At 52.6% G+C, this 26,843-nt stretch overlaps 1 protein-coding gene across 1 annotated transcript; it reads left to right on the top strand.

Annotated features, from left to right (window-relative positions):
* The first annotated feature begins 842 nt into the window (after positions 1-842).
* PDGFB (platelet derived growth factor subunit B) lies at positions 843-17,706 on the top strand. Its single transcript, XM_009086514.4, has 7 exons — positions 843-1,898; positions 8,642-8,738; positions 11,930-12,013; positions 12,507-12,712; positions 14,396-14,537; positions 14,935-15,100; positions 16,312-17,706. Exons 1-6 carry the CDS (start codon positions 1,743-1,745, stop codon positions 15,069-15,071), a joined length of 822 nt encoding a protein of 273 aa, XP_009084762.2. The 5' UTR covers positions 843-1,742; the 3' UTR covers positions 15,072-15,100; positions 16,312-17,706.
* The last annotated feature ends 9,137 nt before the right edge of the window (positions 17,707-26,843 follow it).

A 26,843-nucleotide genomic window follows, 5' to 3' on the forward strand; every position in this document is an offset into this window, starting at 1 on the left:
CCCAGGGATGTGTGAATGAGACAAAATTTGCACGTAGCTGTGCATGCGAGCGGCTCGAGCAGGAGCGTGTGCGTAGCATAGGAAAAGCAGGGGAGATGCTTGGGATTCAGAGCGAGCGCCTGCCGAGCGCCTGCGGTGCATGACGGTGCAGGAATGTCTCGGTGGATACGAGCCTGCACAAAGATGGTGCAGAGATCCCTCCTGCTCGTGCCTGGAGTGCGCTCTGCGCCGGGAGATCACTCATATGAACGTGAGAGGGTGTTTTTTCAATAGGATATGACTCCTTCTTGAACTCACCTGTTAGCAGCCTTCCCCTCCCCATCCTTCTCCCCCCACAGCAAATATCTGCTGGCTTAATTTCCCTTCAGATGTTTATTACATCGTGGAGATAATCATGCAGCAAAATACCTCCGGGTGCCACGAGCAACACCAGATTGTCTTATAGCAACGTGTAAATTTCTCTGGCTTCTTTTTTTCCGCTGCACACAAAGAGATGTGAGATATTAAAGTCATCTCTCTCCCTGGAGCTAGTGGTGTAGCAAGGCAGGGAAGGCAGCGAGGGGAGCTTAGAGAAAAGGGCTCCAGACTGAAACAGCGAGAACCTGAGGCCAAAAAAAATAACAAACTACCGTGCCGGGAACTCCTCTCTTCTTATCTCTTGCCGAGGAGGCAGGAATTTCTGTCCCCATTCCTCATGCAATATTAAAGCCACATTATACAGGTTGCTGCAGCATTAGTCATTTTTAATTAATTTATCATTTAAATTAACACACTTTTTATTTTGTCAGCAATGAACTGCTACTCCCTCACTAGATTTGTTCCTTGATACCCAGCCAAAGAGGAGGATGGCAAGTTATGCTCCACCCATCTCCTCTCCTTCATAAAAGGAGCAGCCCCGAGTGCCAGCTTAGTCTCTCTTGCAGCTCGCAGAAAATAAAGACCCATCGGCTCACTCGCCCCTCCTGCAATTTTACTTTTCTGCCTTTATTTTTTTTGTTTGTTTTTCCTTTCTTGTTGCAACAGAGTGCGGGAGGCAGCATCAGTGGCTCCGCTTTGAGGCTTGTCAAGGCTCAGCGCAGGCACACAAACACACACTCACAACCCAGAGCAAAAACATTTGCTCTCACCTGTCTCCAAACCCAAAGCAAACCTCCCGTCCAAGCAGACTGCCAACACTTGGAACAAGAAGGTAACCGAGCCAGAATCTAATGTAAGGGGAAGAAATTCAGTGCACACTGGCAACTTTCTCTAAAAAGCAAGTGGCAAAAAGGAAGGAAAGGAGCATTTTAAGAAGAGGACAACTTAAGGAAGAAGATTTCATTTTTTGGATTTCACTCCAAACTTTGGAAAAGTTTTTTTTCCTTTTAGTTACTATTCTGTGCACCTTCTTCTAAGAACACTGAGACATTGTTACCTGCATGTAAAAGCTTTTACAGGTACACGTCTCTTTTAAAAGGGAAGAAAACCAAGAGGAAGAATATCATGTGGACCACCTAGCCAAAGGCACCACTGAAGCATCCCTTGTGGCAAGGGGGACCCAGACTCTGGATGTGTATAATTCCGAGGGACTGCATTTTTTTCCCACCGGGTTTATGAGATAGCGCAGAGGCAGGCGAGTAACCGAGAATTACTTCTGTCTCCCCTCACCACCACCACCACCTCCACGTCCTCTTCCAAGGGCTCCTGCGACTCTCCCACCTCCTCCCGGCTCGCAGGGGACATGGGAACGCGCAGCGCCCTCGATGCCTGAGGCCGGGCGGCCGCGGGGCTGTCTGCGGGAAGCGCTTCCCTCCCGGGGCTCGCCGTCCATGTGCCCGCAGCCGGCGGGGCCTGGAGTCGGGATGAATTTCGGCGTGGTCTTCGCGTTCATCCTCTCGCTGCCCCTGGCCCGCATGGAGGTGAGTTTCCGCCGCGGGCAGCGGGCGGTGCTGCCGAGCTGCCAGCTCCGCGCTGGGCGAGAACCGCCGGCGGCGGCTCCGGCCCGCAGGTGCGGCGGGCGCAGCCCGAGGGCGGCCGGGGAGCGGCGCGGAGCCGCGGGGGCGCGGAGCCCGGGGGCGCGGTCCCGGCCCCGCTTCGCTGGATGGGCTGCGGCGGGGCCCGGCCGCGCTAATGGCAGGCAGCGACCGCCGCCCCCCCCCCGGGGGTCAGCGCCCGATGGAGCGGGCACCCCTCCGGAGCGGGCACCCCTCTGGAGTGAGCACCCCTCTGGAGGGAACACCCTCTCTGGAGCAGGCACACCCTCTGGAGTGAACACTCCCTCTGGAGCGGGCACCCCTCTATAGCGGGCCCCCTCTCTGGAGTGAACACCCCCTCTAGAGCAGGCACCCCCTCTGGAGCGGGCACGCCCTCTGGAGTGAACACCCCTTCTGGAGTGAACCCCCCATCTGGAGTGAACACCCCCTCTGAGCGGGCACCCCTCTGGAGCGGGCGCTCCCGTCGGGACGGGCCCGCCGAGGGGGGTTCGCCTAGGTATACACCCACCCCCGTGTCTGCCCCCAGCTGCAGGGGCAGGGGGGACCAGGCTGAAGCTGCCCCGGTTACTGTGGGAGCAGGGATGCTGCTGGCGAGCCCCGGCGAACCCACAGCTTCCTGCTCTGCCTCGCCCAGGGCTGTCACCCTGGGGTGGGTGCCCTCTCTCGAGCCTCTCACCCCACCCCGTGATTTTGGCATCACAGCAGTGCGGGTGCAGCAGGGACCGGGGCCCTCTTGACGCCTCTGGAATAATGCACAGTGTGAAATCCACCCTGGCATTGCTGTGGGGGGGAGTGGAGAAAGGGCGTGGGGCTTTGGAAAGGGGGAGCAAGGGGACGGTGCGAGCAGAGGCCCTGCACTGACACCGAGTGGCGTGGGTATTCAGCAAGGTGTGTGCCCAGCTGGGGGAAGGGGCAGGAGGTGAATGTCTGCTGGGCTTCCATGGTCATGCAAGCATCATGCCTAGCAGTCCTGAATGTGCTACTCAGGAAGAAGCTGAGCAGAGGGTAAGGGCCAGGTGGTGGATTTGAACAAACACCCCAACCCACTCCGGTTTCCCCATGTGGAAATTGAAGCCTCATTCCCAGCCCTGGTTGAGGAAAAGGAGCTCCAAACCCCCAAAATCCTTTGACCTCTGCTGTCACATTTCATCATCTGATTGCGTGCAGATTGAGGGGATCAGAAAGCCCCTGACATTCCCATACAGCGCTCGGTTCCCACTTTAGCTCTACCCAAGATGGCAAAGCTGTGGGTTGGATCTGCAGCTTGATTGTCAGGGGCAGGAAATATCCTTCCACCAAAACTTTCCCTTCTTTGCATAATTTTTCTCTTTTCCTTCCTCATTTTTGGGCAGGGTAAGTGGGTGCACCCCTCGTGAGATGGCAAAGAAGAGGTTGGGTGCAAAGCATCACGTCACCTCGCTGTGGGCCCATTTTGCCCTTGCCCCAGCCGCAAAAAAGAAGCAGTTTGAGCTGTGGGCTACCCAGCTCTGGTCATGCCTGTTTCGGGCAGAGGATGGTATTTCCTCTGTGGATGGCTCAGATCTCTTTCTCCCATGCAGCATGAAACATCAGCTAGGGCTGGCACTGGGGAAGGGTGAAGATGGAAGTGTCTGATTCCAAGGAGCTGTTCCTCAGTTGCCACAATCAGATTGAAATACTGCACAGCTCTATGACAGCCTAGCAGAGTTAGAGTTTGGCAATTCTGGCCCGAGGTTTCCTGGGAGGAATTGTGATATTTGTCACTGTATGACAGGAGAACCAAGAACGTTTCTGCTTGGGTAGATGCTTCAGGCTGCAGCCAGTGCTCACAGTTACTTAGAGGGCAGTGTGTCGCACCCTCTGCACCAGGCACAGACAGCACAGCTCCCACCAGGCTGCTGAACCAGAGCCATCCTCTGAAAGGGGCTTGCAGCTCCTCCCCAGCCATGCCAGAGAAAGTGCATGAGGAGCAGCAGCTCCCCAGATCAGCAGAGGCCCTGAGCAAAGAGATGGAGCCTCCTGAATCCCTCTCCCGCTTTGATCACACCCATCTGGAGCTGGAGGGCCCTGGAGCTCTTCCAGCCGGAGGGAGTACAAGCCTCAGCGGGAAGGTATTTGCCAGTTGGGAAGCGAGGATGCTAAACCCATTTGCATTTGCCCCACGGGCTGTAATAGTTGCCTTGCAACATTTACAGAGCTGGGCTGAGCCAGCCGTGGTTGTGCCGGGGTGAAGCCCCACTGGCAGCGCTTTCTGGAATTCCCAAGGAATGGGGTGCGGCTGGCCGCTTGCTTATAGCCTCGGCCCAGCTCCCCACTGCATCTTCCTCTGCAAGGCTCTGGCGTTCTTCCCTAGTCTTCCTAGCACGAGGCAGTGACAAGGACAAAGCAGTGGAAGCTGGGATGGATGACATGTCTGGGGTGAGCTTGTGGAAGGAGCCAGGCGAGTCGTCCCTGCCTCCCTCTCACTGTCAGCTGATGTGCAGCAGCAGGAGGGAATGACAGGGCTCCTGCGCTCTTTCCAGTGCTGCCGGTACACAACCAGCCCCGGTGGTGGAAATGCCTCCAGCCCCCGCAGGGGAGCTGTGGGGGGAGTGTGGAGGAGCAGTGGAGTCCCCCTTGAAACGGAAAAAGTGTGGGTAGGTCCGGCTATATTTTAGGAACACAAACTAGATCAAACACTGTTTGATTATTTTAAGAGGGGAAAACACAAGCCGTGACTCCAAGTGGAGGGGGTTCATGTGAAGAGGGTTGTACCTGCTGCAGAGTACTCTGGCAGGCATTTGTCAGCGTCCCCCTGTAGCCAGGAGTGGTGCTGGAAGGGTGGAAGCCCTGTGCCAGGGAAGTGCTGGTGGCAGGTGCTGCTGGTCTTGCCCTCTGCCAGGGAAAGAGGTGGAGTCTCCCCTCAGGGTCCAAACATCAGCTTCAGAGAGAATTAAAAAATGCTGTTTGTTTGGGGTTTTTGCCTGGCTGATCACTCGAGACCCTGCTGCCAAGATCCCTTGCCATGGTCGGTGTGGAGGTGCTCAGAAAGCCCTCCTTTCCTGGGCAGAGGAGCGAATAGGTGGGTGCTTCCCTGCCCTTCACAAACTGGTGCTGCTGACACCTTTCTGTCCTTCTGTGTGCAGTCACACTAACTCGGAAAAAGGGACTGCAGGAGTCCTCACCTCGGGAGTATTCTTGTCTGATTTCTTTGAGCCCTGAGGGGCTGCCTTCCCTGCGTGTTGCACAATCTTTGCTCCCTCCTCCTCCTCTGTACCTGGCAGGAGACACACCTTCAGGCAAGGCTGTGAAACCCTCGCCAGAGGGTGCAGACCACAACACTAATATTCCCTGCACCAGCTTGGCAGCTTCTGATGGCAAGGGGATCTTTCGGCATCGCTGGTGCTCAAAAGCATAAGTTAGGAAAAAACTCCAGAGCAAGAGGTGGTGGGGCTAGGGAGGAGACAGATTTTGGGAAAGTGCATGTGTGGGGAGTGGGAACAGGGGAACCGCTGCACCTGCATTTATTTGCAGTGGCCAAACAGTGCTGCTGTTTGGCATCTGGGAGGAGGGGAGCAAAGCTGATGTGCTGAGAGGCTCCAGGGCAACAGCCACAGTGCCACAGTGCAGGCAAGCAGCTGCTCTGCTGCCTTTGTCAGGTGAGCCATGGCCCCTCAAGCACCAGCAACCAGCACAAGAAAGGGAAGTGAACGTCCCTGCCAGGGGATTGGCAGGTTGGGGGGTGCCCTTGCAACTCAGGGGAGAGTCAGAGTCAGGAACTGGGGAGCAGGAGGGAGGGAAGAACAAACTTTCTTCTAAGAATTCAGGGCCTCGCAGGAATAACGAGGCCAGGCCTTGGGGCACTTGACAGCCAGCCAAGAGTCCATTGAGACAAAAGTCTTCTTTGATCTGCCGCACAGTTAAAAAAGGAGATTGTTAACCTGTGTTAGACAAATAACTCCAGAGGAGCTGCTGAGCAGGAAAAGCACCAGCTGCTTGGGCTGGTCTCTTGGGGATCCCACCTCTTGCTATGCTCCTCTACCTTCTGACCCCATGGGATTAGGTGGAGGTGATTGATGGATCTCTGCTTCCCTGAGTCTCATCCCACAAGTGCCCCAGCCTGGGTGTGTGCAGTGCTCCATCTCAGAGCCTCCCAGGCACAGGGCTGGGGCGGGGGCCGGAGGCATGGCTGTTCCCAGAGACAGACCCCAGAGGGAGCAAGGACAAGGCATGCAGCTCAGGTTTGTTGCTGCTCTTAGTCCAGCCTTGGCCTTGGTTTACAAGGGTAAGGTAAGGAGCTTCACAGGCTTGCAGTTGTCACTGGCAGAGTTGCCGTACAAAGATGGGGGAGGAGGACAGGATTATGAGCCGTGTGGGCTGGTGTTACACCATAGCCATGCTGGTAGTATCTGCAACAAGAAAAAATTGGCGTCTAAAACTGCTGCCGTGAGCAGGGAGTGGAACTTATTGCTACAGGCAGTCTCCAGGAGTACGGCTCCTGAGGGCCTGCATTTTCAATCCCTGATTCATATCTGTTCCTCCTGCTCAGTTAGCAAGGTGACACCTCCCAGCTCGCTTCCAAAGTCGCCAAGTCTGAGTCTCGTAACACCTGCCCACGCTCTCCCCCCAGCAAGTGCCAGAGTTTAAAATAAAGTTCCATTTCCTACACGTATTAAGTGTCAGGAAGGTCCAGAGGCATCTGTGCAGAGCAGCATTTGTACACAAACGCATTTGGCTGACAGGTGCAAACATTGAAAGCCTGCAATTTCACCACCCAGCACTGAGCTCTGACTGCAAGTACTGGGAATTGCAAATGATTCCTCTTCCAGTAAATGCGTGTGGCACAAGGCAGGGAAGTGCTGCAGAGCCTCTCCAGCACTGGGCTGTTGGTCCCTCTCTTCCTCACGCAGCAGGAGATGTCAGAAGGCATCTTCATTTCACAGCTATTCAGTGATCCCTGAATTATACAAGTCTCTCTCTCGCTGTGCGTTCATCACTGATGCCTCTCCCCCTCCCTCAGAGGCTGAGGAAGTAATGCCTGGGGATGTTATATCTGCTTTTTGCTGCAGGCAGACAGCCAGATCTGTGGTGAGATGTGGCAGTGACAGGGGTGGAGCGGGGCAGGAAAGCTCGGTCTGACTGAAGCTGTCTGGTGGATCTGGCTGTGAGAGGTTTAGGACACCGGTGTTTTCTGCTCTGCAGCTCTCTTCAGGAGGTTTCTGAACCTCCTTGGGCTGCAGCAACCTTCACATCACTGCATCCCAGTTAAAGTTATAATATTAGAGGGTGGTCTGGCAGGGCTGAGGAGGGAGCACTCCTGTTGTCCTACTATGGAGGCAAACGGTGGGTGGCCAAGGACAGGCACGTGTGAGAGAGTGCCAGGCTCAAGCAGCCATCCAAAAGTGGCTGCAGGTTTGGGCCAAAGCCCTCAAGGTTTAAAGCCAACGTTTAGCCACCTGCCTGGTGGCTTTTCTCTGCTGCGAACGGAAGGAAAATGTTCCGCACTGAAGGCAGGCAGGGAGGGAATAGCTGTGCAGTCGGGGGACCACACACATGCCACCAGCCACCAACTGTCCATAAAAACCCACATGAAAATCCCTGTGCTTCTCAGGCACACAAGCCGAGCTCTCCTCTCAGTTACAGGGACACGCGGAGGGCTGTGCCTCAGACATCGTCCAGCACCCGGCTAAAGGAGCAGCTTTTCCGCTTGAGTAGACCTGAATGAAGAGAGCTGGGAGCTAAGCAAACACTTCGGCCAGTCCTTTCCTCTGTCTCTTTTTCCAGTCTTTCGGAAGTATGTTTTAATCAGCACTTGCTTTCCCACACCACTCCTTTGTACTCTTATTAAGTGCTGTCACTGGGGCCTGCTCTAGCCTAGTGCCAGAGTAAAATTCCCAAGAAACGGATGGCATTGCACCTGCCTGCACAAACTCTGTGTTTGGGCCCTTGTCTGATGTTGCTACACCTGCTTACCTAAGGTTTTTCCGTGCTGGTGTGCAATGACATCCAAACTCCCCCATGTTTCTTCCTCCAAATCAGCTCCTCAGCCCATCACCTCCCTGCAGCTTTTGTCATTTCACCGCGGGCTCACGCTGGGGCAGCCTCAGCCGCGAAGGTCAATCTTCATCTCCACCCCCCGCCTTTTTTTTTCCTCAAAAAAGAGTATGCAAATGATGTATGTTATTGGGCCTCTGTGGTTTGCAAACACACGCGCTCGCACACGCACACACACACGATAACTGACAAAGCCCGTGAAGGAGTTTCATAACGGAGGGAAATATTAGGAAGGTTTTATCTGATAGTGTAAGGGAAGTCTGTTAAAACGCCTTTACTGCAGGCAGCAGGAATGAGAAGCCACCTGGAGAAGTCATACACCACCGGAGAAGGAAGCCCTGCTGGCTGCTTGCAGAGTGTCCAGGGCTCTGCTGCACAGCCTTTTTGGGCTTTTTTAGTGTCCTGACAGCTTTGTAAGAGGCAGCAAGAGGGTCTCTCTTGCTTTTGCTTAGGTTTCAGGTTCACGTCTTCATGAGGAATAAAGCCCTCAAGGTTTCAAAGCCAGCGCAAGACAACGCACGTCTTTGCGTTTCGCTGTTTTTGTCATGTCTCCCCGGTGCTTGATTCCCCGCTCCTGCTCCGTGACACAGCCAGGACTTGCAGATCATCTCTCTAATGCTTGTTTCTCCCCTTCTTCTGTTTTTGTTGACTGGCAGGGGGACCCCATACCTGAAGACATTTACGAGATTTTGGGTGGCAGCTCAGTGCGCTCCATCAGTGATCTCCAGCGTGCCCTGCGGATAGACTCCGTAGGTAAATCTCCTCTTCACCAAACACTCCTCTAATTTTAATTATGTCTTTTGGGGGACTGGGAGGGGATATTCGGTTTTTCAGCAGGCACACTATCTACAGACTTCATTATAAATATAGGAACCACTCAGGAGCCAAGACCTGGCTGTTTACAGTCTTAGTCCCCCTGAAACTTATGGGAGTTAGAGGCAACTAGATGCTTTTTTAGATCTCCTAACTGTCTGGACACTGGCTTCCAAAAATGGTGGGAGATGGGAAAGGTGAGTGCAAGGAGCTGAGATCCCCATTCTTCACCCTGGGAGATGCTCAGTCAGCAGGGCTTGAATTGGGCAAGGATCAGTTTAGGAGGCCGAAAAATGGGAGGTGGAAATAGGGTGAGGGAGGAGGAAAGGGCTGAGTGGGTTTCCAGGTTTGGCATCCACAAAAGGCCCCGTGCTCCCAGAGGCCCTTAGGATAAGAGCATCAGAGCACGTGTCCGTGGGTGAGCTACAGGGCAGGGGCTAAGTCAGGGTAGCGTTGCTTCACCTCCTGCCTGCAGATAAGAGCTCCGGGGGCTGCAGGGCCTCGGGGTCACTTGGCCAGGGCTGGTTGCAGGGAGCAGCGGGAGCAGCGAAGCGTGGAGGGGTCGGCACGTGTGGGAACTGGAGCACGCGCCACGGCGGCTGGGCTGGCCCAGGAATTTATTTATAAACGGTCTCTTCAGAGCAAATTCCTTTCTATTCTAACCCTGCTCCCGCCCGTCGTCCCCCAACCCCCCCAGCTCGACTTCTCTCTCGTGTTTTGTCTGTTTTGAGCTTTGTAATCCTTGCCGAGACACTATCTACGGGGGAACAGAATTTCCTGCTTTTGTTTCCTATGCCAGTCCAACCACTGGCGCAGTCTCAAAAGCATTCCCGCTGCCTTTCAAAACGGCCCTGGAGGGGCAGGGGGGAAAGCGAGGGGGAGGGCACCAGCTGCGTTCAGCTATTGTTTGTCTTAGAAAGAGGCGACCAGGCTCCCCACCACTGCCAGGGCCGCTCCCTGCCCTCACCAGCTCCCTCCTCCTTGTCCACGAGCCACACAATGGGGCAACTTCCAAAATTAGCCCTGCTGGATTGTCCCAGGCTGGTCCCCCCCACCCCCAAATGTCTTCAGTACTGATCCAGGGTGTAGAAGGACAACCTAGAGGAGGGAGAGACATGATTCTCAACAGATTTGTTTTGAGTCAACAGTTGTTGCTATTTTTTTGCTCCCTTTTCTCTCCTCTCATCAACTCAACTTGCACATCAAAGGCAGCCCCCACCTTCATTTGATGAAATGCCACAGGATGGAGGGGTGGGCAAGGAGCAGCTGAGAAGATGCATCCAGTCTGTCATGGCCCAGTGTCTAAGGAACAGATACATCTCTATCGTGGCTATTAACCAGCCTCATGATTAAGAAATAAAATGGGCTTATCTGGTTGGCTCCAGAAGCCCAGGGGATGAGAGAAGGCTGCAGGGCTTTCAGTCACTGGTTTCACTTCAGGCGCCAGATAGGAAAGGCTGGTCAGGGAAACAAAAAGTGGTGCTGTGAAGCAGTTTCTTTGTTTCACCCCATGGCTCTCATCTGTTCCCAGGTACTGACTGAGGAGCATTGACATTCTCTTGCCCTGTGAGGAATTAGCAAATTAGTGTGTGAGCAAAATAATCCCAAAGTGGCTGGAGCTATTCCCTGTGCTGTCTGTGCACCCTGTGTGTGTCACAGCTGCTTCCCTCCACTCTCTGCACAAGGAGCCAGAATGAGGCAGCTCCAGGAGGCAGGAGGGCTGAGATAGTGCTCTCCTAACCCCGGGCACCACTGCAGACCCAGCAACAGAAGTGTGTAGAGTGGGAGTCATCTCCTTGGCTGTGGTTGCCCACAGAGCAGTGGCTGCCCATGTAAACCAGTCATGCAGACACCTTCTCCAGCCCAAAGAGAACTACAGGCCCTTCTAAAGAGTGATCCACCAGCTCTCATTTTGGGAGTTCGCCTGAGGGCGAGACGAATGGTGCCTAGAACTGATCACACCTTTCCAGCCACTTTAAAGGGTGTCTGTCTGTCCCCCTCACACGTAGATGTTGACTTGACAGGCACTTGATTCCTGCCTTCTGAATGCAGCTTCTGTGCACTCACCCCGAATCTGTCAGCAACTGCTTGAGACGTTGAGCAGGGAGCAAATCCTTGCTTCCCTTTATGAGAGGGCTGCACTAGGGCAGGGCTGAGGAAGAGGAATGGGACATGATAGGTAAGGGAAGTCTGCTCCACCACACATCTGATAAACAGAGATCTTCCACTGGCCCCTAATTCCCTTTAAGAAAATTGCTCCCTTGATGCTGACGTCCATTCAGTTTCCTTCAGCTGCTAAAGCAGGTTAGAGAAGGAAAGAGCTGTGGCTGGGTGGGAGCTATCTCCGAGCGCAGCCATTGTCCCGAGCTCAGGAGGGGCTGCGTGTTGGAGTGCTCCATGGGGATTATGGGCATTTCTCTATTCAGCACTTCCTATGGGAAAAAGCAGTGGGCTGGGAGGGAACTGCTCAGGGCTGGCCTGAATGCTATCGGTCTTCCTCTCCCATCGCCGACTGAACCACCTCCAGATCCTGACTCTTACCTTAGAGTAGTCTAGAGAACAAGTACTTTTAACTTTATTTTTGTGTTCTTCTGTCACAAAACTTCTCTAACCTAGAGCACCTGAAGTGAGCTAGGAGAGAAAAAGCAAGCAGCCCACATACCACCCATTCCCCCCTTCACCTGCCCTCTCACCTCCCAACTCTCCCAGTCCCAAGCCATCCCAGCAAAGCACCTCAGTGTTAAATACCAAGTGTTCTTCTTATCCTGTCTGGTCTTTGATCCTCCTTGGTGTTATCCTGGTCTCAGCTGGACAATCTGAATCTCTCTGCAACTCCTCTCTGACACCAGAAAGTCCTGACATGAGCCTTATCTTTCTTGAGCTGGAGTTTTCCTCTCCCAGACCTAACTAGGGTCCCCTCTTTCATGATAGGCTTCTTGCTCTGAGCTGCCTAGTCTGAGCAAAGAGTGTCCGTGCCCCAGAACAGCTGTGACCTTGCTTGTGGATTTACACCTAGCATGACGTCCTGGGTCTGTGGCTTATCCCATATCCCTGCACTTTGCCTGGTGATCTGCCTACTGTCTTCTCCTGCTTCTACCTGGTGCTATTAGGTTGTGTCTTCCCCTTTGCAGAGCAGGACAGCTCGAGCCTGAACCTGAATGCGTCTCAGCCTGATCAAAACCCTGTGGCCCTGTCTCGAGAGCGACGAAGCCTAGGTGAGCTGGGGGTCTTGCACCTTGTGATTGTTGGGGAGCAGCCATGGGTGAGCAGCTGTGGGTGGTCCAGATGTGCGTCTGAGATACAGATGTAGGGGTGGAGGTTATAGTGCACCTCTGTGTATGGAGGCATAAAAATGAGGGTCTGGGCCTGGAGTGGGAGCAGGGTATTTCACCCTGGGAGGACAGGAGGGGGAGTCTGGACTTCTGTGCACTGCTCTGCCTTAAATCATGACGGTGCTTGTTTGCTCTAAAGTGTCATCTGCTGTCTGGGCTGCAGTGAGAAGCATCACTGTACTGGGGCTTCCTCCACAGGGCATGGCTCTGTACAGGGAGAGAGTCAGAGGGGTGGGAGAAAGAGAAAGAGCATTTGTGTGTGCTTGTGCATGTGAGGGCTGTGTGGGGTCCTTCACTTGCAGCAGAGGTGGCTGTGGCGGGCTGGTGGCAGCCGCAAAGCCCATTTCATCCCCGTTTCTCTCCTGTCCCTCCGTAGATGCTCTGGCAGCAGCAGAGACGGCAGTCCTGGCGGAGTGCAAGACACGGGAGGTGGTCTTCGAAATCTCCCGCAACATGGTGGACAGCACCAACGCCAACTTCGTGGTGTGGCCGCCCTGCGTGGAGGTGCAGCGCTGCTCCGGGTGCTGCAACAACCGCAACGTGCAGTGCCGCCCCACGCAGATCCGCGTCCGGCCCGTCCAGGTGAGGGAGCCGCCCGCCCATCCCTGCGCCCCGAAGCCACACGCGGGCGGGGCTCGGGTGCGGGCTCACGCAGCCATCTGTGCCCTCTGCGTGGCCACGCGGCGCTGCAGCCGCTGGCCTGGGTGACGTCCGTGCCAGCTGCTGAAGGGCTGGTGCTGTCCAGCAGCTGGGGACTGTCCCCAGGCAGAGCTACAGGGCACTGTCCCCATCTGCAGCTCCACGCCGTGGCTTCCTGCGGCTCGAGGCGGCCTTGTCTGCTGTGTTAGAGCAGCATAAACAGGGTGCTTTCATCGCGGGAACTGGTTTTGATGCAAAAATAGGAGGGTTTGCAGCGTCAGTCTCCGTCCCCCCACTGCTGCTGCAGATTCTTTCCAAGATGTGCGCTGGAACAGCTTCTCTTTCTCAGCCCACAGTTACCTCCTGACCTGCTCCATCAACCAGCAGACACCTGACAGCTAACCTCTTGCTCTGATCCTCCCCTCACAGCTACCAGTGATCTCCTCACAGCTTCCTCCTAGACAGCTTGTTTAAAAATAATATTCATCCCCTACTAATCCTCTGCCTGAGCTATAAGAGACTCCCCCAGGCAGGCAGGCAGGCAGCAGAGGTTGGCTGGGAGAGATTGTATTTACATACAGCCCTTTTCATCAGGAAATTCCTTTCTCAGAAAAGCCAGGCTGAACGAGGAAAAATGGGGGGGAGCAGGAGTTGTTTTTCTGGAAAAAAACAAGTGAGAGGTCAAAAGCCAGCCTGAAAAAGTGACCTGGAAATGGTTTCTTTGAGGACAGAGGTCTCTCTATTGTTTGGCTGGAAGTGTTTGTCTAGCAGGCAGCGTGTGGTCTGAAGCGTGTGGAGTGGGCTTTCAAGGAAAGATAAACAGCCTGGCTGCTTTGGCGCTGGCTGAGGGATGCTGCTGGGGGCAGTGGGTTTAGAGGAATTCCATCCCAGATGCACAGCAGAGTGAGTATTTATAGCTTGTGGAGCACTTCAGGGACCGCAGAGTTGTTAGATAAGCTGAATGGGGTCAGGCCTGGCTGCTGATGGAGTGGGAGGACCCCCTGGAAAGCTTGTGCCCTGTGGTGGGATGTGGAGCAATGAGTCTTCCCTCTGAGTCAGCACTGGTGGAGAGTCCGGGGGAATTTCCAGAGCACCGCCTTTCCTATGAAGAGCCGAGGGCTTCAGACCTGCGAGTTATTAAAGAGCTTGAGACAAATTCAGGCAGGCCTCAGCAGAGCTGGTGAGGCTGTGTTAGCTTGCTGCAGACCTGAGTTCTTCTCCTTTTGCGCTTCCTGTAGGTTCCTGTGGGAATTATCCTGGTTGCCTCAGGTCTCTGCCATTGCATCTGTCAGAAACAGGCTGGCGTGTCCTGCATGTTCCATGTTTCTGCCTCTGATCAACCAGTCATCCTGCTTAAGCTCTGTCAATAGTTAGGATCAGGGGAACCAACCGGAGACATCCAAACTTGCCTGGTCTGGGTCTGCTCTGCTGCCGTGTTCAGAATTACCTCCCATATACACCACCCCTGAGTCTGAGTTTGAGTTTTGAGCTTGAGCAGGGCTCTGTGAGCAACCTCCTGACCCTTTAGGAAGAAAGCCAGGAGTAAAGTGCACTGACACTGACTCATTTTACAGAGCGGGAGCTGTGGCTGTACTAATCTTTTGCTTGCCTTCCTCTCGCAAATAGGTGAACAAGATCGAATTTGTCCAGAGGAAGCCAAAATTCACAAAAGTCGTTGTGCCTTTGGAGGACCACGTGCAGTGTCGGTGTGAAGCCGTGTTCCGACCGCCCCCCAGGAGCATCCGTCCAGGGCCACGGGAACAGAGACGTAAGGATCTTGGCATGGGTAGAATGAAGGGAGGTGTGAGAGGAGGGGCTGGGGAGAGAGAAAAGAGACCTCCACTGGTTTCAATCTCCAGTGAATCCCAAGGGCCTTTGCTGGTTTATACCAGCTGAAGGACCTTTCCCAGGATGTCTGCCTGCTGGGAAGGGGCTGAAACAGAGGGAAAAGAAGGAGGGGAAGGTGAGAGGTGAGGGGAAGGGCATGGTGGGAAAAGGGAGAGGGCAGAGATTGTGGAGAACAGAGGACAAGGAACAGAAGAACAGAAAGAGGCCTTGTGGTCCTGCTGTTGCAGAGCTCTTTGTTGACAGTGTGTGGAGAAGGATATTTCAACAGGAGCCGTCTGCCCCTGGCTGTACAGACACTCTCCCCTCTGTCTTGGCAGGCTTGTCCCCGGCGTTCACCACAGCCGCTGTCTCACAGAGGCGGCGAGTACGCCGGCCGCCGGCACAGAAGAGGAAACATAAGAAGTACAAGCATGTCAACGATAAGAAAGTGCTGAAAGAAATCCTCATAGCATAGAAGTGCTGGCAGGAGAGAGAGAGCACAAGGTAGGTAACAGCGAGCTGCTTTTCCATTCAGGAGAGATGTCCCCCTTGGACATGGCATCTTGGACCCTTCCCACACTGCTGGCCACTTGTTCTGTGTGGGGTTGCTGCAGGACAAAACCTGGGTTGAGGGAGGAGGCAGAACCAGGTTGGGTGCCAACATGTGCATTCTATTTATGGAATTAAGTCTCTTTGCAAAGTTGGAATGATCATGCTGCAGCCATCCTTGCTCTCAGGCCCCGCCCACTCCATTCTCTGCCTCCCTTTCAGGCTGAGAACTAGCCTGACTTCTCCCTGCACCTAAATCCCCTTAGAATCCAGGTAATTCATCTCTTCTGTGGAGCAACTCCTGTTCTAGTTTCTCTATTGGTTCTCCATTGAAAACAGAGAATTAATGTTGCTCTAGGGATCCCTTTTCCTTTTATTTCCTTACTTGAGTTGGCAGAAAGACTGAAAAGCAGCAACATTTTTGGTTCATCAATCTCCTATATGGAAGCCTATGTGCATCAGAAAGGTCATACCAGGGAAAGGAGAACTGGAATCTCTGGCAAGAGATCTGGACTTTGTCAGGCCAGGGTCTGATTCTTCTCTCCATGACTTGTGTAAACAGGAGTAGTTCCCTCATCACCAGAAGAATTTCACTGGTACAAGCGAAAGGAGGCTAAGCCTTGGTTCTCCATGAGAGGAAGAGTTGCAGAAAACAGGGAAAGAGTAGTCAGGGTGCAGAATGGTGGGAGCTGAATTGTGACACAGCTTAACAGGGAGAGCCCTGGCCCACAGCTCAGCAGTTCCAGCTCTGCTACAGCCACTTGAATTAGCCTGGGCCACCACTTCACATTCACTTCCCCTCACCCTGAGAGAGGGGACAGCAGGCTTCCGTGTTGTGGCATTTCAGGAGCTGGGGACAAGGGACACTGAGCAGTGTCTTGAGACTGGGATTCCCACGCTTAGCACTACGACGGCTCTGATTATCCCAGGATTCTCCTGGCCAACCTAAAGTTCCCAGGGTAGAAATGATGCAAACCCATGCAAATCTCAGCTCTGGCTCAAGCTGTTCAGGGGAAAAAAATAGAGGAGGTCAAAAGTCCTCCCAGCCTTCTAATCTGGCTCTTTGGCACAAATATTTCCAGAGGAGAGAAGGGGATAGGAGGGGAGTTGCAGGGGGCAAAAGGTTACATTTTCTAATGCTGTGTCTGGTTTTGTTTCCCTTCCAGGTTTATTTAATATATTTGCTGTATAGCCCCCATGGGGTCCTTGGAATGATAACTTTTCCTCTTTGTCCATCTGCCTCGACGTCTGATTCAGACGGCAATTGGTGCTTCCCTTTCCATCAGTGGACCTTCTCCCACCAAAGCCTCCCTTTCATTTATTAGCATAATTTTAAAGTTTAACACACACACACACAAAAGGACAAGGATGACCTATATATATATATATATATATATGAGAAAAGAACAAAGTACAAATAAAACCGTGAATGCCAACAGCCACAACCTGTGATGAGAACAGGACAATTCCTTCCCTGCTATGGAGGACAGGATGGAAAATGTGAAAAGGAAAGCGGGTCCAATTTCTTCCGAGAAAAGGAGAAAAACAGATGGACAGAGGCCAGAAGGGGAATATTCTCCCTTTCCCTCATGCTTCTGGTTAGGCTGGGAGGGCCCAGCTGAGATCTACTCTTGCATTGGACCTACCTTTTGGCAACAGGCAAATCTCAGATTGCGAGCGGCGACCAGCGATGGAAAATGCACTAAGGACTTTCATCGCCCTACCTGGACAGATATATATTTTTAACGTGCGTGTGTATATTTTATTTTTAAAAAGAAAAACCAAAACCACTAAAGTATACAACATCTCGGGGAACAGAACAAACAAGCAAAGAAACAAAACATAGAAGCCAAATGCATTCCCCCACTCCCTCTTTCCCCTGCTCCTGGTGCTGACTGGAAGGTGTTTGGATCGTGGGGAAGGAGCACAAGGCGGCAGAATCGTCTCCACACCCCCGGCCCCTGCCAAGGAGAGCCATCTTTGCACATGCTGGTGGAGAATTCAACTTTCCAGGCTCGGACTCAAATTATTTTTTAAATTCACTCTGGATGTGTGCGTGTGTACATGTGTGTGTGTATATATATATATATATATATATATATATATATATACCTGTGCATGTGTGTGTGTGTATGTGTATTTATACATACATATATAAAAAAAATATATATATATATGTTCTTAAATGGATTTCATTCCCCAGTGGCAGGAAGCTCAGAGGCACGTGGGTGCATCGGCTTCGCTGGGCTGGCAGAAAAGCACACTGTTACTGCAATGTGCCTGCAAGGCTGGGGACGGGGACAAGGCAGGCAGAGGCCATATCTGATCTCTCTCTTTCTCGTTACACTTTTCTCTCACTCTGCACCAACCCCCCCTCCCCAGCACAACTTCCTTGCAGGAGGTGAAGTGGCACCACAGCAAGACCAAGGACAGCCAAACTTAGAAGCATGACTTAATCTCAGTGAGCTGTCCTTGCCTGCTCTGTGGTCTTGAAAGCAGAATCATGTCATTCCCATGAGGTCTTTAACCCCTTCCTGGATGTCCTGCACTCTATGCCTCCACTAATCTTTCCCTGCCAATATTCCCAACCCACTTATCTTGGAAGTTGATCCACGATGTGGACAGCTCGGTGTAGGTATAGAGAAAGAAATAAGGATGGTCTTCACAGCTTGCAGCAGCTGTCTGAGACAGAAATGAGCTCTTCTAAGTGAGGAGGACTCAGAGAACAACTGGAGGGTCAGTTGCAGAGCTCCTCCTGGGCCACTGCCTGTCTTCAAGGAGGGAGGATGACTGTGTGGGCAAGGGCTGGTTTTGCACAGGTAATAGTCAGTAACCATTAGCAGAATGGTTACATATGATGGGAATTCCCAGCATCACCTTGGATTGTGCTGTGCTGGGTGCTGCATACATGAAGAAAATGCCTGCCCAGAGCAATCGCATGGCACTTCTCCCCTTGCACACACACTCCTGTTATAGGGTAAAGCTCTGGAGGAGATGGGGAAAGTAGCCAAAGCCACAGCCTGGGAGCTGTTACAAGTTGTGGAGGGAGCCAGTCCTCACCTCCTGCAAGCCCAGAGCACTTCTCGTACCACTGCCAAGGCAGCACGTTGCTCCCTCCCACCAGCCCCAAGCCCTCAAGTCTTAAGACACTTTCTTACCCTGTTCCAAAATCTGTTTCTTTTGGTTTGTAAATATGGTGAGGTTTTGTTTTATTTTATTTTAAAATTTTTTGCTTTCTTTTTTTTTAATGTAAGATTAATTTATACTCAGTACTGTATTTAAAGTTGGAAAAAAAAAAAAAAAAAAAAAGGAAATTACCTCTTGAACAGCTTTTTCTCTTTCTTTTGTGAGCTGAATGAAAAGCAGAGAAACCAGCTCACTGCAGGGCACAGCAGGATTTCCAGGGCCTCCAGTTTCCTTTTCAGGACACTTGTTCTGAGATTGCAGAGAGAAGCAACCAAAGTTGGGAAAGTCCTGAGAGCCCACGCTCACCCCTGCCCATGGCCAGCCATGCTGTGCTCCTCCTTCCTCACTTGGGCTGGTTTGAAATGACTCAGGTACTGGGATTTTTGTTTTGAAGAGGTCCCCTTCTCCTCAGCTGCTCTGCTAGGACACCCAGCCAGAATTTCCCTGTACTTTCATCCCATCTCTGGATTCCTCTGCTTTGAAGGGCTTGGGACAGTCGGCGTTGTTTACACTTCCCAAAGCTGTACAAACAATTGGCCCCTTCCCTCCTTAGTCTCATAGTCTAGACAACAGCAGTCCTTCCCTTGGTCAGAGAGGCCGCTGCATTTCCCTTTCCTCCCAGCAAGGGAGGTATCACACATCTGGATTTGGGTGCCATGCTCTGGGGAGCAAAGGCAGGTCCTCCCCTGTGCCTCAGCTTTGGCGTTCCCCCAGCACATGCACAGCACCGTCAGTCCATGGCTCAGCTGTGAGGAGCACAGACCCCAGCAGAGACTTGTGCTTCAGTGGTAAACCTGGGGACAGCAATGTGTAGGAGTAATCCAGGATGTCCTTAAAGGACAAGCTTGATGCTCACAGGTGTGCACCTTGCTGGACATGGTTCATTTTGGGGTGATGATCTGTTTTCCCAGATCCCAAAAAAGAGAGGGAGTAACAGTGAGCTCTATCTGACGCAAAGAGTGAAAACCCAGGCAAAATCGCAATCCCCACTTTGATCTTCAGAGGATAATTCAGGGAAAAGAAAGATTTTTGGCACGAGACTTCTTTGGGCTTGAGAGCTTTTCAGCAGGGACTTTGAGAAAAAAAAAAAGGGTGCAAAGAGGGGTACAAGGCAAAGGAAACATGGGAGCATCATCCTGGACTGGGGAGTGGGAGGAAGGGCTTGGTGTCCCAGGGTCCAGCACACTGCCTGTCCATGGAGGTCCCCAGGCAGCCCCATATGCACGTGCAGCCTGTGCTTTGAACAGCTTGGAACGAACTGGCACTGAAAGGCTGCAAGCCCTGGCACCTGGAGCCACCCTCTGCCTGGTGTCTGGCAGCTGCTTGTCCCAGGGCTTGTCCCAGGGCTTGTCCCAGGGCTTGTCCCAGGGCTTGTCCAGGGGCTTGTCTAGGGCCTTGTCCAGGGGTTTGTCCAAGGGCTTGTCCAGGGCCTTGTCCAGGGGCTTGTCCCAGGGCTTGTCCCAGGGCTTGTCCAGGGGCTTGTCCAGGGGTTTGTCCAAGGGCTTGTCCCAGGGCCTTGTCCAGGGGCTTGTCCCAGGGGCTTGTCCAGGGGCTTGTCCAGGGGCTTGTCCAGGGGCTTGCTGAGGTGCTGCTTGCTCACCACAGCAGCCTGGTGCACTTCCAGCACAGCTCAGTGTGGAGCACAGGAAGGAGGGACCTGTGCCACTTCTCAAGGCTGGAGCAGGTGGTTTACACCCACCCCACAAAGCCAGGCTTTAATCAATCCTGGAAATAAATTTTAATAAAGCCAGGAAATAAATCCTGGCAGCATGCTGCTGGAAACTGTCTCCTGCAGCTTGGTGAACCCACTGCTGCAGGTGATCTCAGATGTGCCAGGGAGTTTTGGCAACTGTGTCTGGTTAATTGCTCAACTGCTACTTTACCTAAAGGCCCAGCCTTGGATATGTCATTCAACAGGAGGTTCATCTTTTGGTGGAGAAAATGCATCCAGCCTTCCAGGCAGGGGAGAGAGGCTGCAGCAGTGGATCCCCATGTGATAGCACAGCTCTGGAAAGCAGCACAGAGATGGGAGAGCAAGGCTGGGGGCTAGTCAGGCACAAGGAGCAAACTCCTGTGTTCTAGAGCCAGACTTCCTGGTTTTTAGCATTGACAGTTTGCAACACTAAATCTGTCTCATGGATAAATGAAGCGAAAAATCTCTTTGCAAGAACAGACCTGGGAAAACCCTTGATTGCTTATTTTGTTGGTACTCAGGAATACAAAGAGCTTAAACTCTCCCCACACCTGGCTGTGGCTCGAAGGAAGAGCCTTCTCCAGCCCAGCCATGCGGCACAAAGCCCACGCAGGCGTTCTCCCTGTGCTCAGCTCCTGCCTCCCTGGCACAAGCTGTGCCCCCACCAAGGTGGCCACCGTGACCTGCTGCCTCACTGGCCCAGGATCCAGACCTGGCTGGAGACAGCTCAGTGGAGACCAGTGCTTTCCCTCTCTATCCCAGGGTGGGATAGGGGTGCATTGGAGTGTGGCCCCATCTCATTGTCCATGGGCCAATATCTGGCAGGCCCCAGGGATGGAGAAGCCAGCTATGCCAAGGGAAAAGCAAGGTACAAAGAAGGAGGAAAATAGGAAGAATTGAAAGCTATGTTGGAAAAAACCCCACAACAAAACCGCGTTGCCTGAGCATGCAGCTGTTCCTCACTCGCCTTCAGCCAGCCCGTGACCAAAGGGGGCTGCCCCTCCCTGATCCACGATCTGCCCGTGACCAAGTGAACTTGTTGCAGGCTTGGGAATTTCCATCTTAAAAGACACTGCGGGGAAGCCAGGCAGCCTCAGCTGTTTGTGGATTTAGTCACAGGGCAGAGTGAAAAAGTGAGTGCTAAGAGGAACAGGAGATAACCCCAAATGCTGTGGCCTCCCTGCAGGGAGTGCAGACACTGGGTTAACACAAGGAGTTAACAGGCACAGCAGTGGATCCGTGAAGCTCTTGGAAGAGGAGCCAGGAGATTAAAGATACCAAAATATAAAATTATGGCAGGGCTCACCTGCTATTTTTCCTCCCCCCGTCAGGCAGTTTTCACATAGGACTCTGGCATGATGGACTGCCTTGGATTCACAGCAAAGTGTGGAGTAAAGGCAGCCTCAAGGGAAACAACCCCCTTTTTTTTATTACTTTGTTATTACTATTTCAATAAAGCTGTTTGCAAGGGATTAAGCAGCAACCCAAACACGGCAGGGACCCAGGCAGCAGGGAGTTTGTGGTTTGACAGTCGATGCACTTTTCAAAGTGTTTGCTGTGAATTTTTTTTGCACATGCTGCAGAAATTCAAGGGATGGTGCAGAAGCACCGGGCAAGCAGCTTAGCCTTAGGTCTCGTCCCAGCAGCTTTGGAAACTCCCAAGTTCCCAAATGTCCTGAACTTTGGCCCTGGCCAAAGCTGACCTATGCAGTTGGTGAAGGCAGGCTCTGGTCCCCAAACCCAGGCCCTGCTTAGCTGTCTTCTGCACAAGAAGAAAGGATTTTTCAGCAGGAATCTCTGCACAGACCCAGGGAAGAGCAGAGGAGATGGTGTCAGCTGCTGTTGGTCTCTTCAGCTGTGAGCAACAACATCAGAGACAAAACTAAATGTGGTCAGCACAGGAAAAGTGCTTGTGGCTGAACCAAGGTGTGCTCCCAGAAAGGAGCCCTTCCTCACACCTGCATGGAGGGGATTTCAGGACTCCCCAGGCCTTGGGTGGGGATGTCAGCAGGCTTCATGGATGCCAGCAGGTTGGGAGGGTGCTCAGGAGAGCTGACATTTGGGCGTGCTGGGGTGTTAGCTTCTCCCAGAAAGGAAGGCAGGGGGGTTTGCTGACGCTGCACACATGTGCTTGATGTCTATGAGGAAAAGTTCTGGGAAGTGCCTGCATTCCTGCAGGGTGCCTGCAATGCCTCCTGGGCATCTCTCATGCTGAGGGGCTGTGCAAAGTGGCCTGTGCCTTTAAAATCTGCCGAGGTGACATTTAGGTGGAAAAAATGTTTCACCATGACCATGGATATTGTTTGTATTTCAGTAATTGACCGAGGAGAGACACAGAGACAGAGAGAGAGAAAAAGAGAGAGTGCGAGGGAAAGACCTTCCTTCCCTCTAACAGGTTCAGGAATTTTTTCCACTAATTAAGAAGAAAAACAAAATGCTTGCACTGGGAGGGGGATGGGAGGAAAAGGGGGTCTCCCTGGTGTCCCATAAACCTGGTAGCCATGGACAAAACACCACAATCACAGCACAGCCTTGCCCTGGAAAGTTTGAGGCAGTTCTGGCCAGCTGAGCAAAGCAGGAGCACACCTCTCACCCACAGGGGACCCTGCTTTCCAGCATCCCAGGCTGGATGAGGAGCAGCTCCCTCCCAGAAGGATGCACTAATCCAGATGAGGCTCTTGCTCCATGAAGGGCAGGACTGTGAAGGGCAGCGAGGTGACAGCCAGTGGTGCAGGTTGTTCCCTGGGAGGGATGGGGGATGCTTTACACATCAGAGCATCTCTCCAGCTGCAGTGAGATGCAGTCAGATGGCTGTAAAAGGACTGAAATAGGTGTTCCTTGCATTCCGGTTTGGCTGGGATGAGGCTCTCCTGGCTCCACTGAGGCAGGTGTGAACAGCCCAGTAACTGAATAAGGCATTTTCCCAGCATGGCCACCTTCAAGTGTGTTAAATGAAACAGAAAGGAGCAGCTGAACAGGATCTGCAGTTTTTTCCCCATAATACGTATTTTCCTTTTCCATGGATAGTCCCACGGGGTATGCTGTAACCTATTGTTGTACTTATTTATTTACTCAGGTCTTGTAGATGATTTCAAAGCTCATGGCCAGGAAGGAGCAGCCAGATGCTGTTGCCATGTGGGACAAAAAATCTGCTCCAGTTTCCCACTTTGAACACGGATGAGAAGCCAGGTGCAACCCCCAAACCCAGGACTGAGCCCTGTTCCCTTTCCTCCCTGCTCTAACCTAGAAAGTGGAATATTTCATTGCAAGTTCATCCCATGTGGTTTTTCCCAAACAAGAGGTTAGCTGATTGGAGGGGTTTGGGTTAAGGAGCTGCTTCTCTTTTTGGGGAAAGACCAGGGTTGGGTGGAAGGGTGTAGGTGTAGGAGAAGCTTTGGGTGCTTGGAGATTTCCTGGTGCCAGATACCACTAATGCCTGAAGAAGGACAGCCAGCAACAGGGGATTTTTTTTCCCCTAGCTGGAAAACGTGAATATTTATGAGCTTGGATTAAAAGATCCTCCAAGGAATCTGGGTGCATGTGCACACCCACCCAGGAAATGGAGGCCCTCAGGCAACAAAGGCTGGGAGCTGACATGGAGCTGCTGTGCCCACTGTGATGCATTGTCTGCGCTGTGGTGCAGATGGGGAAGGATGTCATCACTGCTGGCAGTGTCCCTGGCATTTGGAACACTTGTGGCCACAAATCCAAAGTGTCACCAGTGTGAGCTGGGAGTAAGCTGGGTGGGTCCTGAACTTCAGGTGTGATCAGTCCTCATGGAGCCGGAGTAGAGGGAAACAAGGGCCTCGTGAGACCTGGATGCCCGTGTTCAGCCAGAGCAGGTTCCAGCTGCCGCTTCTGCAGGCTAAGAGAGGTGGTCACTGCACTGCTTGAACTGGGGAGAGCAGCAAGGTCTGCTGCTCCCCTGTGCTGGCAGGACCTAGCTACCTGCATGGGAGAGGTCACAGTGCCAAGTTTTGGAAGTTAGCAGAGGTCTTTGGATAAGGGCATCTGCACCTCAGCTCTCCACGGCTGGTGTGGGATGCGCAGAATTCCCATCCACAGGTTTAGAAAGGACCTGAGGAGCTGCCAGATCCAGTTATGGAGAGACACAGTGAACTTGTAAAGGAGTGGGAGGATGAAGGTAAAGCCCAAAGGAAGGACTTGCTTTTTGGGAACTTTTTCTTTCACTCCTTTCCACCCTTCACCCAAAGACCCCTCCTGCTTGCCAGGAAACTTGATCGGGGCAAGCATTTTGCCACCTGGCTTATGCACGCACCAGTCAAGGAAACAATTCTCCAGCTGAAAGAGGAAATCTCCGTCCTGGCTATTTCCAACCTCTATTGTTTGTTACCCAACTCATGCATTACACAGACCAGTGGGCAAAGCAGCACGATTGCAACACTATGCATGTGCTTTCAGACACTTAATTTTAGCATTGCATCCTCTGATTTGTGGTACTGAGAAAACCCAGTTCTAAGGAAAGAGGAAATCTGTGTTTCTGACACTTGATTTTGACCATAAAAGGAATCAGATCATTCAAGTGACCTAACAGGTTTAGTCATTCACACTGTAATCCTCTGAGTCCAGCAAATCCCTCCTGGGGTTTTCTCATTCCCAAGGAGCTGGATTGCCTGGGAGCTCTGGGCTGGGTTAAAATCCTCGAGTGACTGGAGCTTTTGTACCTCTGATTAAGCTCCTGATCTTTGGACCTTTGCTCTGGGCAGTACAGGACACATGCACTGGCCTTTCAAGCAATCTCAGGATGGGACTGACTTTGCTATCAAGTGTCACACCTTGACACCATTTCTCCTACAGACCCAAATATGTCTTTAAGGCACTTGTCTACATGTTGTCCAAAATCTTCCTGCCTTTCCCCAATAACAGGGCTCTCCTCAGCTGCAGGTGTGAAAGGCATTTTTCAAAGAAGTTTAATGGAATGAATTTAGGAATAAACAGCTCTGGAGGGAGGCTCTGTGCAGCACTGTAGGCTGAGCTCTAAGTGCAGAAGCCCCCTTTGCCTTGTCCTGCACACAGCAGTGCTCTGCAGCACATCTTAGTCCCCTCCCAGGGAGGAGTAAAAAGTCCTTCCAAGCTAGAAAGAGATTGGGATTGATGCACAGCAGCTCTTCCTACAGAAACAGGCCCTGAGACAGCAAGGACCTGCCTCCCTGCTGAGCAAGGCACCTTAGCTGGTGCTCCCCACAGATTCCCTGACCTGGCATTGCAGGGATTCCTCCACCAGCCATGCAGCCAAGAACCACACAGACCAAAATCACAGCACTTGAGGCAAGTGTCCAGCCCCAACCAAGCAAGAAGCAAACCCCAAACCTCGCCAGCTCCTCACCCTACCAATGCCAGGGCAGAGGCACCAGGCTCTGGGGTGAGGCTGAGACCCCTGCTGCATGCCCAGCCATGGGTATGGAAACTGCACACGGCAGGTGTAGCTGCAGGGAGGTCTGTCACCAGGACTCCCTTGAGAGCTTCCCAAAAGCCTCTCCAGGCCTAGGAATGGCTGCGCTGGCCACTTCCTAAAATTTAGAAGCATCCTTGGGGTTTTTTTGGCGATCTTGCAGACATAACATGCTTTCAATTCCTCAAAAACAATGTTCTGCATGTGACCAAAGACACTGTCCTCTGTCCTCCCTGGGGTCCCTTCCCCTTCCCATAACATGTGTGTGCAGCTGCTGGTAGGAGCCAGGGAGTCTCCTTCTCCTTCTTTTTCAGTAGTCAATGGGGCTATGACATGTGCCTGTTTCATTGAGAAAGGTACCACACCACAGAAGGATGTGAAAGGGGAAAGTGGGAAGCTGGAGTAGGTGGAACAGGGGTGTGCTTTAAAAGAAGAAAGAACTCTTTCTTTTTTCCAAGTACCTGGTTGTGCAAGACCTGAGGATTGTGATTTGACTATGGGACAAAACCATCATGACATAGCTTTGGCCGAAGGTCAACACTTGCCTTGTTTGGTTTGGCGTGTCAGTGAAAAAAAGGAAAAAAAAAGCCATAAAGAAAGAAAGAAAGGAGGTCTTGAAATATCTGAATTGCTGATCCTGGCTCACCTCTGCAAGGGTGGAGGAGCTGGGAGCAGTTTGAGGCAGCCAGCAAAGGGGCACTCTTGGGCTCTGTGCTTTCTTTGGGAATGAAGCAGGGCTTTGGGGTTTTCCTGCACCCCCAAGAGCTGAAGCAATGCTGAGAGAAAGAGAGTGGTGTCCTCCATCAGCCTGATGATCCCAGCAGCCACTTTGGAGTAGGGGTAATGCCAAGCATCCTCCACTTGTCTAGGTACAGTGAGAAGTACAGTCAGACTGATGAGTTGCAGGTTGTGGAAGAGCAACAGAAATACGATTATTGTGAGCTGAATTCAAGTGCTCACGCCAGGGGAACTTCAGTGCTCCAGTACATACTCGTCCTTCCCATGCACACACACCACTGAGAAAGAGAGCTGGGCTTTCTCATCCAGTGGGTGCCCTGTTCTTCCCACTGGGCTGTTTTGCAGTTGCAGGCCAAGACAGGAATGCCAGGAATGTGAAATCCCGGCACACTGCCCTGTGTCCCGTCCTGTCTGTCCCCCCCCCCGGCTGCCCCCCGCTTCCCTGGCCTGTCGCAAGAACAGGATATTCACCCGAGCGACGAGCGACATACACTCACACACGTCTTGTTATCAGGAAAAAACACTCAGTCAGCGTCTGGAATGGGCTCTCATTAACTGTGTGGCCACCAGGGCTTCCCTGTGGGGCCGTGGGGAAAGCGCTCGCTCATGATGGGATGCAGGCAAGTGGGCAGCAGTGGGTCAGATCTTCCAAGGCCACCAGCATGGCA

The sequence above is a fragment of the Serinus canaria genome, chromosome 1A, assembly GCF_022539315.1.
Source record: "Serinus canaria isolate serCan28SL12 chromosome 1A, serCan2020, whole genome shotgun sequence".
NCBI classification, from domain to species: domain Eukaryota; kingdom Metazoa; phylum Chordata; class Aves; order Passeriformes; family Fringillidae; genus Serinus; species Serinus canaria.

Excerpts from the sequence above, each read along its gene's own strand:
- PDGFB (XM_009086514.4), top strand. The coding sequence starts at position 1,743 with ATGCCTGAGGCCGGGCGGCCGCGGGGCTGTCTGCGGGAAGCGCTTCCC. Across the intron at positions 8,739-11,929 it reads CCTGCGGATAGACTCCGTAG|AGCAGGACAGCTCGAGCCTG; the intron begins GTAAATCTCCTC and ends TCCCCTTTGCAG. Across the intron at positions 12,713-14,395 it reads TCCGCGTCCGGCCCGTCCAG|GTGAACAAGATCGAATTTGT; the intron begins GTGAGGGAGCCG and ends TCTCGCAAATAG.